The 15,957-nt window shown below is 52.4% G+C and overlaps 1 protein-coding gene and 1 long non-coding RNA gene across 2 annotated transcripts; one reads left to right on the forward strand and one right to left on the reverse strand.

Moving 5' to 3' along the window:
- Positions 1-4,232: 4,232 nt before the first annotated feature.
- TYSND1 (trypsin like peroxisomal matrix peptidase 1) lies at positions 4,233-9,918 on the reverse strand. Its single transcript, XM_020975204.2, is given in 5 exon segments — positions 4,233-4,825; positions 5,189-5,371; positions 6,293-6,423; positions 8,693-8,769; positions 8,771-9,918. Coding segments are annotated over 5 exon segments (1,692 nt in total). The 5' UTR covers positions 9,854-9,918; the 3' UTR covers positions 4,233-4,607.
- Positions 9,919-10,044: 126 nt separating this feature from the next.
- LOC110200092 (uncharacterized) lies at positions 10,045-15,428 on the forward strand. Its single transcript, XR_002322159.2, has 3 exons — positions 10,045-10,224; positions 10,448-10,568; positions 11,282-15,428. It is a non-coding gene; the product is annotated as an uncharacterized LOC110200092 (long non-coding RNA).
- The last annotated feature ends 529 nt before the right edge of the window (positions 15,429-15,957 follow it).

A 15,957-nucleotide genomic window follows, 5' to 3' on the forward strand; every position in this document is an offset into this window, starting at 1 on the left:
AAGAGTCGTCTTCTAAAAGCTTTTTAAAGAATTGATCTCCTTCTAACCCCCTAACGTCCTAGGGAGAAAGGCAGGGGATTCGGCTTCTAGGATTCTGTGGGAATGAGCCATGTATTGGGGACGCTGGCACGGAGCCTTTCTGAATAGGGCCCAATCTCTGCAGCCTGGCACTCGATGCCTTCCAGAGTCTGGCTCCAGCCTTCTTTTCTAGCCGTGCCTTGCAATAGTGCCCTTCCTGGGCCCTGGGCTGCAGACACATTGGACTTCCCGCCTGCATTTGGAGTCAAAGGCACTGCCCAACCTGTATTGACGAGCTCCCGGGAGCCAGTTTCCTCCCCTACAAAAGGAGGACGCTGGACCCCATGGTCTGCAAGGTCCCCTCCAGCTCTGAGGTTCTGCTTCTCAATCCCGATTCCTGCTCAGCTAAGGGGACTCATGAAGCCACCCTTGAGCCCAAGTAAGCAAATTAACACAATTTCCCTAATCAGGGGGTGAAGTCTATTGTTGAATATCAGTTGTGAAAGCCAGCTTGTCCCCTTTTAAGGCCCTGATGGAGGCTGCCCTCCATTCATGTATGGATGACTCTCACAGTGACAGATTAGGCACACGGCCAAAGGTTAGTTATCTTTGTCCTTCTTCATTTGTGTTAAAGTTCAAGACACTTATCACACCATTGGCATCTTGCCATCCTTCAGGTAAATATTAGTTTCTCCATGGTCCCACAATCCTATGGCCTCTGGTCCGTAACTCCTCTGCCTGTATTTTAAACAGTCTAATTACTTTTCCTGTCTTTATCCTCCCTAATGCCATGTTTTACTCCCTGGGGACTGTGATTTTTACGGTCCAAATTTGGTGGTTCCCCAGGTGGTGCAGTGGATAGAGCCCTGGAGCCTGAGTCAGGAAGATTCATATTCCTGAGTTCAAATCTGGCCTCAGACAGAGCTGTGTGACCCTGGGCAAGTCACTTCACTTTCAGTTTCCACATCTGTCAAGTGAACTGGAGAAGACAATGGCAAATCACTCCAGTATTGGGGGGGTCTCAAAGAGTCAGACGTGACTGGAAAATGACTGAACAGTAACAAAATAGTGTTCTGCCATCCTTGCTGTTACACTTTTTATGAATATTTTCCATTTTTCTCCCCTCTGTTCTCCCTTTTCATCCTTATGTGGCTTTGGGATGACTTATCAGCCGTCATCAGGGGCCACATCATTTCTGCTGTCTACAATTCACAACTGAAACATGTGTGTAGAGAACATGAGATCCCGCTGTTTGCTGATACGAAAAAGCACTGGACTCAATAAAAACAAGGTGGCTTTTTTTTTCCCCAACAAGGTGTCTCCCATTCGTGAATTAAAATAATTCCAGATTACTTGGAAAATATAACTGAAATAATCGTATTCAAAGACACTGATCAGAGGCAGCCTAGACCTGGACTGAGAAAGACCCGAGTTCCAATTTAGCCTCAGCCACTTCTAACTGTATGACCCTGGGCAAGTCACTTAACCAGTCTGCCTCAGTTTCCTCATGTATAAAATGGAGCTAATAGTACCTACCTTTGGGGGTTGTTGTGTGGATCAAATGAGGTATCTGTAAAGTGCTTAGCAAACCTTAAAACATCAGTTGTTCTCCCTCCTTAACACTGTTTCCTTACTTATTTCAAGTCCCAGATAAAATGCCACCTTTCACAAAACTTGTCCCAATCCCCCCTTGATCCTGGCGCCTTCTCTCAGTACAGAACATGTTTGTATGTAGCTATGTGCATACTATCTCCCCCATCAGGTTGTCAGCTCCTCAAGGGCAGGGGCTTTTACCTTCTTTTTGTATTCCCAGAGTTTAGCAGTCCCTGACACACAGTAGGTGCTTAATAAGTGCTGTGTAAAGGATGCTTGGCCCCGTCTTTCTCCAAATCCTCCACAGAGGAGCCACCCAATACACAGGAAGGCTTCCTCCTGCCCTTATAATACCATGCGTACACCAGGGCACCCATCACACCGTCACTACTGATGCGTGGCCAGCCACACCCATTTCCAGTCACGCTTCTCCAGCATATCCATCCTGGCCCTGTGCCGTCATCTACCTCCATGCACCATGTGTTATTCTCTTGCCCTTGGCGTCATCCACAATCTGGATTCTTCTGCATCAGCATTTCATGATTCACCATCAAACAACAAAAGGATAATATTGGTGTTTGTGAGATGGGCTTCCCCGCTCTGAGGCCGCGGCTCACCCCCATCAGACTGGCCAGGTTGGGGGACAGGAGAAAGCCCACTGATGCATTGTAATGGGCTGTAAATTGGCCCAGACATTCTGGGAAGCAATGTGGAGCTGAGCCCAGGGTTACTACATGGTGCATCCCTCAGCCCAGAAGTATCTCTAAGGCAGTGAGGGGGCACACAGTGGGCAGAGCACCGGCCTGGGCACCAGGAAGATGTAAGTTCAAATCCTGCCCTAGACATTGGCTAGCCATGTGTCCCCGGACAAGTCCCTTCACATCTCTCAAGACCATTTCCCCTTCTGTAAAATGGGGACAGTAGCGGCACCCACCTCCCAGAGCTGCTGGATTGAATGAGATATTTATAAAAAGTGCGCGTAAGCTTCAAAGTGTTACATAAACACGAGTTATAGATATCAAGTCACCTAGAGTTCAAAGAGGAAGAAGACCCCTAGGTACAAAAAATATTTACAGCATCTTTGTGGTGGTAAAGAACTGGAACCTAAGAAGCCCATCAATTGGGGAATGGTCTCTGGATGAGATGGAATGTTACTGCTCCATAAAGAAATGGCAAAAGGGGCAGCTCCCAGGACACCCAGCAAGCCCCATCCAGCCTGATGCATCACGAAGGGAGCGGAAGCAGGGGAGTGACTGGTACGAGAGCCACAGGGTGAGAAGGCGGAAGGACGCCAGAGCTCTGCGGATCCATAGCGTGCAGGACCATGCAGACTGGCTGCTCAAGGGCTTGACTTTGCCTGTACCACCAGTGGCCGAAGGGAAATCAATGTCTGGGCTGGAAATGTACGTTAATGAAATACACATCTGAAAGCTGCACTTTTGAGTCCGAGAGTGGCTCGGGATCACTCGGCGTGCTGCACGATGCCCTAAGTGTCATCTGGCCACCCCTCTGTCCACAAGGCGTGCAGAGTAGAGGCTGCCTCACCAAAAGCCCGGCATCGGCCTTTATCCAGACTGGGGAACCACCAGCATCAGGGAGATGACATGAGCCCCCAGAGCACGGGGACCGGCTCTGCTTCCTCGTACTCGTCCCCACACTTAGCAGTCTCCAAGGCACACGCCATGTACACAACTCCTCAATCAGCGGATGGATCTGAGACGTAGGTAGGATGGAAAGATGACGCGGGCGGCAGCTCCCTGCCTGTGGGGCCTGGGGAGTCACTGGCACCCTCGCCTCTGAAAGGGGCAGTAGGGTGGGAGCAGACACCTCCACGGTGGCTCCGTCCAACTCTCTAGAACCCATGACTGGTAGGTCTTTGGGTATACTACTCCTCTCTGAGCTTCAGTTTTCTCATCTGTCAAACGGGGATAATTTCGGCACTCCCAGACAATGGGGATTGTTTCAAGGGAAGGAATTTTTTTAAAAACCTCTGCTATTACAACAGGAAAGCACTAGCAGAGTCTGGCAAAGAAAAGCCTCAGGGAGGACCTTGAGTGCCTCCCAGCCCTAGAAGGGCTGTCCCAAGGAAGGACCCACTTGTTCTGCTGGGCCCCAGACAGCAGAACCAGCAGCACTGGGCGGAGGAGGTAGAGGGAGGCCGGAAGACCACTCCCCAGAGATGCTAGTGCAGGGACTGAGGACAGGCCCTTCCATTTCTGGGGCCACCTGCCTGCTGGAGCCAGCCCTGCAGCTCTCACCTGGCCAGGGCTGGAAGCACCGATGATCCACGCCCACCTGTCCACAGGTCTCTAGGGTCATTCAGTCCATAAGAGAAGGCTGGACAGAAGAGGCTGGGAAGAGCACTGAATTTTGGGGTCAAACACCTGGGTTTGAGTCTCAGCTGTGCCCCCTACTACCTGTGTCTGGTGACCACAGACAAGTAACTCACTATCTCTCTGGGCCTGTTTCCACAACTGTAGAATGGAGATCTGCACCCCCTACACCTCACAGATTACTGTACTGTACTGAAGTTGCCTGTGTCTCAGCTCCCTTGCCTGTAAAATGGGTATACTACCTGCACACCCAACCTCGCCATGTGGCTGTGAAGAAAGCACTTTACGAACAGGGGCCATTTTTATTATTTTCCTCCTGACTGAGCTGCCCCACCACCGTCACCACCGCTACTACAAAGGGACACGTTCGTGCCCCCGGGACTTCACCAGCATTCCCCAGGCTCAGGCTGGATGACCGCTTGTCAGGAACACAGTAAAGGGGTCAAACGATGTCTCCTGAGGCGAACCCAACTGCAGGGAGCGCCCCACACCTGAAGGGCAGGAGCAGACGGGTGGGTGGGATCCCTGCTGATAACTTCCAAGATAAGTCTGTGCCTGGAGACAGCGTCCATTCATTCCATCAGGCTGCCGCCCCGGGTCACTGGGCCACCATCATCAATGTCCCAACATCCAACAGGAGACAGGCAGTGCCCCCCAGAGGGGTCAGAGCTTGCTCCGAGGCGGCTCGGCCAAGACCCTCTGCAGCCGCCACACCACCCTGACCTGCTCGCCGGGCCGGTCCAGCTCCCTGAGGCGGTGCAGGTCCCCAGTCCGTCTGTACTGATCCAGGGCTGGCTCTAGCACAGTGATGGGGATGCTGAAGTTCAGGTGAGGATACGTGGCCCCTGTGCTGTTGTCTCTAGCGTTGCTGGTGACAATCCCTGCAGGGTAGAAGCAGGAGTAAAGAGACCACAGGTGACCAGAGCCCAGCTGTCACCAGAACAGCAGCACTCAGCTCTTGGGGTCAACCTGTGGTGACCATCCAGACATGAGCTACCCCAGCCCTCCATGATTCCCCTCCCCCAACAGTCTGCCCCCTCGTTCAAGTGCTTTCTCAGCCTTTTGGGGTATGTACACTATCTCCTTCAAAGAGTCTGCCAGTTCCCAAGGGCAGGGACCACATGGCCTTTATCCCTATTTCCCTCTTCTCCCTCTGGTGCCTAGAACAGGGCTGGGCACACAGAAGTTTCCTGAGCCTAACTGGGGGACAGAAGGAGAGGGAAGGAATTCAGGGAGCTCATTACCAAGCAGTTCCCCAGAGCCAGTGAAGAGAGGCCCCCCGCTGGACCCCCCATGCACGGCACACGTCGTCTGCAGCATCACGGGTGCGTCATTCACCTCCACCACAGCAGACAGGATCCCCGAGGTCACTGAGGGACCGCAGGCCTGGCCAAAGGCCCCAAAGCCGACCACTTGCACATCCTCACCTGGAAAAGGAAGGGCAGGCCAGGATCGGGTGGGGAGCAGGTAGACGGTCAGCTCCCAGCAAGAGGACAAGAGGGCTTCGCTGCCCCTGGCCTCACATTCTGCCACTAGAACACAGCTGCCCCTGGGGGGTCTAGTGAAAAGAGTAAGGAGCTTGGACTCAAAAGAACCTGGTTCTGCTACTTACTAATTACCTCTGTGACCTTGAACAAGTTCCTTCCTCTCTGGAAGCTCAGCTTCCTCAGGAGTGGCTGCTAATTAATATCATTATAATCATTAACACACAAGCAGCATCCATAGTGAAGAGAGGGCTGCCCTCAGAGTCTGGATGACCTGGGTTCAAATCCTGCCTCTTGAACATCCTGGCCATGTGACCCTGGGCTTCCCTTTAAGTTCCACAGCCAGCTCAGATCATGCATGTCAGAAAAATCCACTAATCTACACTGGCAGAGATAATTCATCCCTGGAGAACTGGGGGCTCCACACACCAAGGAAATCACCAATCCTGTCCAAAAAATCTATCTACAGACATGGTGGGAAACGCTATCAATCAATCAGTGAGCTACTGTGTGCCACGCACGGTGGATATCCCTACAAAGGATGACCAATTCTGCCTCACAAAGAGCTCACATCCTAACGAATGTAACCTCACAGCATCACGCAAACGAGTGCTTCATATTCCAGAATGAAAAGATGACCGGATTTAGGACTAGGAAGAATCTTGTCCATCTCCTAGGCCAGCACCCTCATTTTGTAGAGGTTCCCAAGAGTGGAAGCGCTCAGCCCTGCTGGATGCCAGCTGGGCAGGAGGGCAGGTCCCAGCAGACGCCTGGTGGAGGACTGCTGGGCCCAGCCGCCTCTGCCACCCACCCCTAACTTGGCTCGTTATGCCCAGATTCACAGTCCCCATCCTCCCACCTTACCTTCATGGAAGTGGCTGGCCAGGACAGGAAATGGGATGCCGCTGAGGTTTTCCTCCAGCTTCACCACCGCTACATCATATGGAGATGTGTCCTGGGTAGCAAACACCACTTTCCCCCAGACCGGAGAACTCCTGGGGGTAAACAAGGGGTAGAGGCAGATTTCAGGATGACGACTCATGGATTACAGCCTCCGAGCTCAAGGCAATGCTGGGCAAAAAGGAACCTCCCTGGAGCTGGTCTGCCTTCTTTCTGGCTCCTAGGACCCAGAGCTGGAAGAGATCTTGGAGGTCATGGTCCCATTTTAGGGACATATTTGACTTGCTCAAAGGCCCACAGCCAGTCAGGGCCAGAGCTGGGAAGCAAACCCTCGTCCCAACCTCCAAAGCCAGCGCCTTTCCTCCACTGCCCGGCATCAATCACTCCAGTACTACTAAGAGCCATCACACATAGGAGGAGTAGGAGAGAATAGGGACCACACACTCCCCCCTCCCCAGGTTATAATAATGCTTTCCCATCTTACTGGAGAACCAGGTCAGTGCAGTGAGGAACCCGATGGCAGAGGGTCAGAGATTCACAAAAAAAGAATAGCCTGAAAAGTCAGGAGACCTGACTTGATTCCTGGCTCCTGACCACTTTTCTGCAGCCTCAGTTTCCCTTTTCTGTCAAACAAGGGGAATGGACTCTAGGGTGACCTCTCAGGTGCCATTCAACTCCAGCCATCTACAAACCTGTACTATATAATGGAAGTTCCCTCCTCACTCCTACTAAAGTCCAAACACGTGGACCCAAGAAAAGTGATTTGTAAAAGCACAGTTAATTAGGAACACAGGACTACAGAGTTAGGAGGGATCTTAAGTCATCAGCTCCAGCCCCCTCATTTTACAGAGGGGGAAACTGAGGCTTAGAAATTTGAAGTGACTTGTCCAAGTTCCTACAGCTGGTGTGGCAAAGGCCACACTGAAACCCAAGTCCTGTGACCTCCCTACTCCCCCACCAGGTCCAGGCCTATTGGGACAAGTCCATTGGCCAGACAGAGCCTCACTGGGGCCACCCTGGTCTCCTCTGTTCTTTAAGCAGGTGCCTGAGGCCACAGAGGAAAAGGCAGGATGTGAATCAGATTGCTCTAATGAGCGGTGAGTGGAGGCAGGTGAAGAAAACAGCTGCCCAAGAAAGAGGGACAAAGGACGACTTACAGATCCAGACAAGTGAAGTGGCTGCACCCAGAAATCCCCACCACCTCCACTAAGCTCATTATAAGGCAGCCATGGCACAGAGTGAACTAGCAGGCATTAGACATGGAGACAGAGGACCGGGGATGGAATCCCAGCTGTGTGACCTTGGCTAAGTCACTGTGCCTCTTGGGGCCTCCATTTCCTCCTTTGTGAGACAAAGAGAATATTTATGCCCCCAATGCGATGGGATGTGGTGAAGAAAGCCCAGCCAATTCAAAGACCTCCCCACTCAGGGTGGGGAAAACAACAAAGGCCTCTCCTAGAATTTCCCAGACACTGGCCTAGCACGGGAGGGCATGTGAAGAGGGCTGGCTGAAGATGAGGCAGATGACATGGAAGTAGTATGAGAAGGGCAAGAGACACAGCTGCCTTAGCAAGAGGAAAGGGCTGGCAGACTATGGAGCCAACTTCACTAGACAGTTCAGGACAGAATGCTATGGGTTGGCATGACCTGAGTATTCCCAAGTAATCTAAGAAATAGGAGTCGCTGAGGATTAGAGGAGAAACAGGGATGGAGCTGTGGGAGTGCAGGTGGCGGTTGCTAAGCAACCCCCAGCAGGGAGTATGCGGCGTGAAGGGGGGTGGTGCTGCTAGGAAACCCAGGATGGACTGGGGTTGCTAAGCAACTAAGAGCCTGCTAGAGGCAAGGCGGGCCCTTAGCACTTCTCAACAAACCAGACCGAACAGAAAGTTTGTGGAGGGCTCCGGATAGAGTTGCTAGGCAACCAGGGGAAGGGGAAAGTAGCCAGGAGGTAGGAAAGGTATTGTGGGCAACCCATGTGGGAATACCAAGTGGGCCGGGAATGGAGCTAAGTAACCCTTGGACTGTGGATGGCAATGGCAAGGCGGCCTAGAGACCAGGATCAGCTGGAGCGGGGGAGGCAGCACACCTAAGAGGTTTGGGGGACGGTATCTAGGAGCACAAGGGGGAGACTGTGATTGCCTTCCAAGGGCTCGGGCCTAGGCAACCCAGGAAGATACAACTCGGCTGCGGGAGGGATGACGTCGCTTGTCATCGAAATAGACCAATAGAAGGGCTGGGTGGGGGTGGAGCGCTAAGCAATTAAGGGATGGGGGAGTGGAAATGGGTTGCTAGGCAACCCGAGAAGCCACAGTAACAGCTGGGGCGTCCGCTGAGGACGGCGTTGCTGGGTAACCCCAGCCTTACTTGAGGGTGGCAGGCCGCACCAGGACCCTCTTGGCCTCCCGAGGAGCCACGTGACGGCAGGTGAGCACAAGGCGCGGGGGTCAGAGCCACTCCGGAGCCCCACACGGACCCGCACTCGACCAGGACGGCTGCGACCCACGCAGCCCCATGCTCCGGGAGAGGGATGACGGCCTCCCCGTCCTCGGGGGGCAGGAGGGCGGCCAGCAGGCGGGCATCGGCGGGGCGGTCCAGGCGGCCCATCGCGTGGGCTGCGGCGCGGAGGAGCGCGTCGGCGGCGCACAGCAGACTCAGGCCCACCCACTCGCGGGCCCGCCAGCAGAGCGGGGCCGCCACAAGCGCCACGAGCTCGCCGTCGGCCGAGAAGACGCCGGCGCCCTCGGTGCCGGGCAGACAGCGCGCATCGGTGAGCAGCAGAGGACCGGCTGCGTTGCTGAGCACGCCGCGGCTCACGCTGTTGAGGAAGATGTCCGGGCAGAAGGCGCCGAACGGGGAGCCGCAGGCGAGCAGCGGGGCGCCCTTGGGCAGGGAGGCGGCCGCGGCCACCGCCAGCCGCGGGCCCCCCGCCGCCTCGGCGCGCCCCTCCACGCTCAGCAGCGCGAACCAGCCGAGCGCCGCCAGCAGCGGCCCCTCTTCCGCCCACGCGCCCGCCTCGGCCTCGGGCTCCTGCGGGGGCGCGGGCGGCTCGGGGCCGCCGCCCGCGAAGCGCCACTGCTCGGCCGCCTCGCCTCCGAAGAGGCACGCGAAGCTGGCGCGGAAAGCCGGGCAGGAGACCAGCAACAGCAGGCGGGCGCGGTCCGGGCCGCGGGGCGCCGGCTGGGCGCTGCAAGGAGGCGTGCACAGCTCGCCCCACTGCCCAGCCGGCGCCCCCGGCCCGCGGCCCGGCCCCCACTGCACCTGCAGCCGCAGGTCGTCGCGGCAGCTGTCGGCGCCCAGGAAGGGCGGCCCCGCCCCCGGCTGCAGCGCCGCGACGCCGGAGCGCAGGAAGGGTGCCACGATGCCCCCGTGGCACAGCACTAGCCCCGCGCGCCGACTCAGCAACACCCCGCTGCAGCTCCACGGGCCCTCGGCCTCGGCCCCGGGCCGCTCCGCGCCGCGGGCGCTCACCACGCAGCCCGCCCGCTCGCCCGCCGCCAAGGCTGGGCCCCAGCGCCGCAGCCCCATGGCCCTTGACGCCCCGCCGAGTGCCCCCTCCCCGGCCCGAACCGAGCCCCTCCGCAGCCAAGGGCCTTCTGCGCCGCCACCCAATAGGGTCCCGGAGCCTTTTCCTCGAGGCTCTTGATTGGCTGACCGACGAGGCCCGCGCGACGGGATTGGATGGCCGGCCAGTGACTCCCACTTGGAGCATGCGCAGCAGGGATCTGGGGTCTTCCGGCAGTCACAGCCCTGGCCAGGCAGTAGAACGGCCATGGGGGCGTGCCAATCCGGACTCTCGTCTTACGGAAGCGGGCGGGGCGGCTGAGGGTCAAGTTCATAGGCCGCTTTGCAGTTGGCGCTCGCCTTGTTACCTCTGGCCCCGGCAGATAAGGAGTGAGGTGGCTACTGGGCCCATTTTGTCGAGAAAAGCTGTGACTTGCCCAGGGTCACCCAGCTGCCACCGAGACCCAGCACTTCTGGCCTGGTCTCTGTACCAAAGGCTGTGCCAAGTCACACCCAACCACCAAAACCCGTCCCTAGAGCAGGAGTCACCACCTGTGTAGGGTTTTTATGCAAGTTTATTTTATTTGTTTATTTATTTAATTTATTTGTTTATTACAGAGCCAGGTGAGGAGCCATCTGCTATTTCCTGGATGTTTGCCAACCCTGGACCTGCAGCATAAACTTCAAATTTCGTAGCCTTACCTCTGACAACAGTCAATCACAGCATTCTGAGACCTAGGTGAGAACCAGGTTTATTACAAGAGAAATTAACAAGTTCAGGGAACCCCTTAACGTATTCTGGGCTTTCCACAATGCAATTCTTAGCTACCTAGATTTAGAGCAGCAAAGGAATTTTAAAAGCCGTCTTGTCCATTAAGCGACTTTTCCAAAACCAAGCCTACAAACATTTATTAAGCATCTGTTCCATACCTTCTCTAATCCTATTCCCCTTTACGCCCCCTCAACTGGACTACTTTTTCATTCCAGTCCAGCGCTCTGCCATAATCCCATGAAGTAGAATGTCCTCCACCCCAATTTCCACCTGCTACCATACTATCGTGCTCAGGCTAAATGCCACTTCTGTAAAGTCAATGACTCGGCAAGAATTTTTTAAGCACTTACCCTGTGCTAAACACGGGATTCCAGTCAAAGGAAGGCACTAGAATTAGGGGTGACCCTGAAAGGCTTTTTTTTTTGGCAAGGCAATTGGGGTTAAGTGACTTGCCCAGAGTCACAAAACTAGTGTTATGCTTCTGAAGCTGGATTTGAACTCAGGTTCTCCTAACTCCTAGAGGAGAGAAGGGGAACCTACTAGGTCAAATGCTTGAGCCTTGGCAACTGATTGGATCTGGGGGTGAGAGAGAGTGAAAAGCCCAGAATGACTCCTAGGCTGGGAGTCCAGGTAACTGGGAGGATGATGTTACCCTCTGTTGTTTGTCCTTCCTTTTCCAGCAGGACCGACTTGCTCTGGAATTGGATTTAAGTAAACCTCACTCTCATCTTCCTGAATCATCAGAAGTCCAGTGGCAGGACCAAGTCAGGATGACCGGTGATGGCTTGGGATGGAGTGGATGACCTTGGCCTCTCCGATGTCTGATGAAGCTCTAAGCACTCCACGAGGCCTGCTTCAGCCACCTTTGTGGCCAGTGGAGCAAACTGTTCTCATCTGCCGCTGCTGCCAAGGGAAGTCTTCATATGGTGGACACCCCCCCAACTCCCCGATGGGTTTGAGGCCCATCAGTTACCCTCAACCTGATTTTAGCCCTTCCTTGAGACCTTTACCAGGGTGTGGCCCCCGTGGATTCTATAGGAATCACAGATGAGGGGTGAGTGCCAGGTGGACACCAAAGGTGGATGAGCGGCCCTGACAAGGGCTCAGCAAGGCCTCACACCAGAGGTGTTAGTCCTCCCTGAACACTCCACACACCCCCAGTCATCACCCGCGTACATCCTCCAGCCAGATCGACACCAACGGGGCCTCTCAAGTGCATAGGAAGGCTTATACTGGTTGTATCCGGGGATGTTGGTCAAGCAAGATGGCTCTGCCATTCATCTCAGATAGATGGCACCTTCATGGATCCATACAATGCCAGTAGATACTGACATACTTTCTCCAGAGTCAAGAAGGATGAGACTACGAAAATGGAATTCCAAGTATATGGAAATGGGGAGGGAAAAAAAAAGCAGAGTTTGGAGATGCAATGTACAGTAGTACAAGAGGGCAAGAGACTTTGGTGGAACTGGTTCACCAAAGGGTCAAGATGGGGAAGGAAGGAGAGGTTAGCTGGTAGTGAAGTCATCATCTGGAAAAGAACTGAAGGTTGGAGGTCCCGGTAAAGACAAAAGAACTGTCTGGGGTCGCGTGGCAGAGGGAAGAGTGGAATGACAAAAGATTGTAACCAGATATGGAAAAATTCATAAATGTGGAAGTGGAGTCCTCATGGGTGAGTTCCATGCAGGACCTGAACCTAGGTTTTCCTAACCTCAAGATCAACTCTTCCCACAGCAACACACTCCTCTGGTTTATAGCTTATCATGCACAAGGCAGTCATTGGAGTCAATAATAATTGATTATAAGACAATAGATGGATTTAGAGTCCTGGCTGTGGAGTCATAGGACCCGAGTTCAAATCCTGCCTCTGGTATTACCTGTGTGACCTTGGACAAGTCATTCAATGTCTTTGGCCTCAGTTTCTCAGTGTTCTCATCTGTAAAATGAATGAGTTCCCTCCACCTCTCTTTACTAGCGCATATTCCCTGATCTCAACCCCACCATCTTGTCTCGACTCTACATTAGTGTAGGCTGCCCCCCTCCCCAAGTCTGGGATAACAGTGATTAAGTACCGGCCTTCCAATCTCCTTAATGTACTGAATAGCTGATGAGAAATCTCTTCCGCTAGTGAGGTCAGCACATCTTTTGTAACTTAATAGTCCGAAAGGGTTGTCTGGGGCACTGATTACTTAGTAAACTGCCAGGCCATCTCTTTGGCTATTCAAAGTCCTCTTTGGTACTTTCCTCTTCCTGTCTTTCCAGCTCACTACCAGGTTGGTTGCTGGTTGGGGAATTATGGGCCACAGCAACTTTCACAGAATGTCTCCTAAATTAGAGAGGTTGCCGTTATGAATCCTTGAAAGGTGAACCCACAATGATGAAATGACAGACCCTTGAAGTATGCAAGTGTTTAAAGAAGTTTAATATTTTCACAACACATAATCAAGGCACAAAGTCTCACTCAGGCTAATAATTATCTTTCACAATAGAACCACAAAAGGGGCCATGATTAATGGTTTTCCCTTGCACACTCGGCCCTTTCTTGGGCCTGGGCCAGCAGACCCACAAGTGGGCCTAATAATTGTAAAAGTCCTGTTAACTATTCCAGCTCCCATTGATGAGTGTCTCCCTCCCTAGAGTCCAATGATCTTCCCCTAATGATACTGAAGCAATTAGCACAGGATGCTGTGCTGATATGGTATGTTTACAATATGGAAAATGGCTCAGAGCTTTAATTTCCCGAAGTCACAAACACTATGAAATTGCCTTAAAAATCATCACTGCTGGCATTTATATAGAGCTTTACATTGATCTTCAGAACCATTTGAGTACTATAATTATTTCCATTTTACAGATGAGTTCACTGACTTTGCTATGGTTGTGAAGCTGGTGTCTGAGGCAGAATCTGAACCCAAGGCTTCCTGACTCCAAGATCAGCATTCTATTCACTGCTGCTCACTGCTTCACAGGAACATTCTCAAAGTATGAACCTTGTCACCTTGCAGTTTAGCTCAAGACAACAAAGATACACCCCTTCCGTGTTCCAAGACTGCTCAATGGGGACATCGGTTTCGGACAGGTAGCAATTTACCACCTCAGACCTGTTGTGTTGGATTTCAATCTGTACCAGTACTTTAAGGCATCTGTTTGGCAGTTATCCCATGGATGAGGCTTGTGAAAAACCTAAGAGTCTTAGAGCAGCCCACTCGCTTCTCCCCTGAGTCCTTTGGGTTCTCATGTTCATAATACTAAGGACACACTCTGCACTCCATTAAGACCCTCCTTACTTTTGATTAAGCAACTAAACTCCCCCTACAATTTCAGGGACAATCATCAACACGCCAAGCCTGTGGTACCATAAAACCAAAGCGTCCCCTTGTAGTGGAAAGAGGGCTGGCACTGGACACTCAGATTCAGATCCCAGCTCCCACGCTGGAGCCCTGTGAACCACAGGCGCGTCATTTTAGCCTCTCAGAGGCTCAGTTTCTTTATTTGTAAAATGGCAGCCTACTGCCCAAGGCACCACTTTGTAAACCTCAAATTTCATCTCATATGTTCCATCAGTTGCCAAACCTTGCTATTTCTAAACTCAATACCCCTTCAAAACGGTTTCCTTCTATTGGGCCAGCCACCCCCTTAGTTTAGGCCCCGTCTCTGCTCCCCTTGCCTACTGCAATAGCTTCTGCATGTCTCCTGCCTCACATCTCACCTCTTTACATCCACACAGCTGCTAACGTGAGGTCACCGCACCACTCAACAAAACCGTAGCGGCCCCCTATTCCAACTTGTTTGCCTTTTAAAGCCCCATCCTCTCTTTCCCTCCTCATCCCATATTAAGCCCCTTCTACGTTCTCCCTGTTCTTCTCACCCATCAGTCCATTTCCCCCCTCTGCCTCTGTATTCTCCCCATTGTACCTCGCCCCCGAGGCACAAACACATTCTTTCCTCTCCTTAGTCACAATATCCAGCTCAAGAATCAGCTTCCACACGAAGGCCTACGGTTCTCCTGACCTCCCCTCAGGTGTTAGCAGCCTGCCCTCCCATTCTGTATTTCTCCTGTACACTCTTGAAAGCCAGACTGTCTCCCAATAGAGCTTAGGTTTCTTGAGAACACAAAGTTTATTTTTCGTCCTTGGACCCCAAGCTCCTAGCACTGTGCTAGGTGTATGGTAGGTATTTAATACTTATAAATTATGCTTGTTGACAAGCTGACTTCAAGCACCTAGAGAACACAGGGGATTTCAGGGTACACCAGGATCCTTTTGTGAGATAGGTCACCTTGGCTCCTTTCTTCTCTCCCTTTCTCAAGGTTTTCTGGGGACATTAGACACACCCCGTGGTCAAACCATAACTAGACTAGTACATTCAGTGGCAAGCTCTTTTTTTACCTTTTTATTAAAATGCATTGGATACAGAATGACCTCCTTTTGCAAAAGGTTGCTTCACTTTTCCAGAAAGGGGAACAGCAAACACCTTGATACAACATAATGAAGTTTCCATTCACATTAATGTCTGTAAGCAGCCCTGGATCTTTGATGTAATCACATGTTGAACTTCCACTGGCTGTATTTCTCAGCAGTCTCTGTAGAGGAATGGTGCATACACCACGAGGCACAAGGAGGATGCTTCCTCTCACTTTGGCCCCTTCTTTCTCCAGTGGTAAACATAGACCACTTTCACAGAAGGTTGCCCTAGCTTGGGGCAATGACTGTCTAACTTACTACAGAGAAAAATTAGCTCGACACTGAAGTGACCACCCTTCCCAAGTCTCCATGGAGAGAAGTATGAGCAGCTTCTTGCGAAAAAAAAAAAGACGAGGAAGGCCACTATGTGGTTCAGTCACTGATAACTAGATTTGTTCACTTTTAAGGCATCTGCCCCTTCCAAACCCACATAAACTTTCATTTTGTTGCTTTGCTGTTTTAAGAAATAACATCAACTGCAAAATATTCAAAAAAGAGAAGCATCCTTTGGACAGGAAAACTATGGCCCTGCAAGACTGTCACACATCTGTCATGGTGCTAAACCACTACAGTATTTGGCCATGGGGTACTCCGGCGCCCCAATACTGAGCATCAAGAATGCCAAGCCTGATTGAAGAGTTATACCAACTCTTCCCTATTCCAAGATATCCTCTTGTCCACTTCTCCCCTTCTTCCCATAAGCCCATGCACCCAACTTCCATAATCCAGTAGTTCAGTTCAATCCCAGTCACCCTTTCTGGAATCACCAAGCAGATCCAGTTCCTAATCAATGGAGAATCTGATGATCTCAAGCCAATACGGTGCTCCCCTGTGTATCAGTTGTCTTCGGAGGATGGCTCCCTAACCTGTGTGAAAAAGTGACTTAAAACATC

The sequence above is a fragment of the Phascolarctos cinereus genome, unplaced genomic scaffold (assembly GCF_003287225.1).
Source record: "Phascolarctos cinereus isolate Bilbo 61053 unplaced genomic scaffold, phaCin_HiC Scaffold_3;HRSCAF=262, whole genome shotgun sequence".
In the NCBI taxonomy this organism is placed as follows: Eukaryota; Metazoa; Chordata; class Mammalia; order Diprotodontia; family Phascolarctidae; genus Phascolarctos; species Phascolarctos cinereus.